General features: G+C 62.0%; 1 protein-coding gene across 1 annotated transcript; it reads right to left on the reverse strand.

Annotated features, from left to right (window-relative positions):
• Window positions 1-5: 5 nt before the first annotated feature.
• LOC104861865 (HLA class II histocompatibility antigen, DR beta 3 chain-like) lies at window positions 6-287 on the reverse strand (the record flags this gene model as incomplete). The annotated part of the gene is made up of 1 exon (XM_010623815.1): window positions 6-287. A coding segment is annotated over one exon (282 nt), but the record flags the coding sequence as incomplete, so codon positions are not given.
• Between the last annotated feature and the right edge of the window lie 110 nt (window positions 288-397).

The raw sequence follows: 397 nt of genomic DNA on the forward strand, positions 1-397 counted from the left end.
CCTCTCCTCTGCACAGTGAAGCTCTCACCAACCCCGTAGTTGTGTCTGCAGTACGTGTCCACCCTGGCCCGCTTCTGCTCCAGGAGCTCCTTCTGGCTGTTCCAGTACTTGGCGTCCGGCCGCCCCAGCTCGGTCACCGCGCGGTACTCGCCCACCTCGCTGTCGAAGCGCACGTACTCCGCCAGGTTGTAGAAGTATCTGTCCAGGTAGCGCACCCGCTCCGTCCCGTTGGAGAAGTGACACTCATGTTTAACAGACTCCAAGAAACGCGCTGTCGGCAGCAGAGACCAGGTTCAGCGCCACCCTCTTGGGAGGACACCCCCAGCCAGGCGGGAACACCTGCACCACATCCCTGGGTCACCTTCAAGCAGAGGATCCAGGTGAGGCAAGGACACCG

Source organism: Fukomys damarensis, unplaced genomic scaffold (genome assembly GCF_012274545.1).
Source record: "Fukomys damarensis isolate Sample0158 unplaced genomic scaffold, DMR_v1.0_HiC HiC_scaffold_31004, whole genome shotgun sequence".
NCBI classification, from domain to species: Eukaryota; Metazoa; Chordata; class Mammalia; order Rodentia; family Bathyergidae; genus Fukomys; species Fukomys damarensis.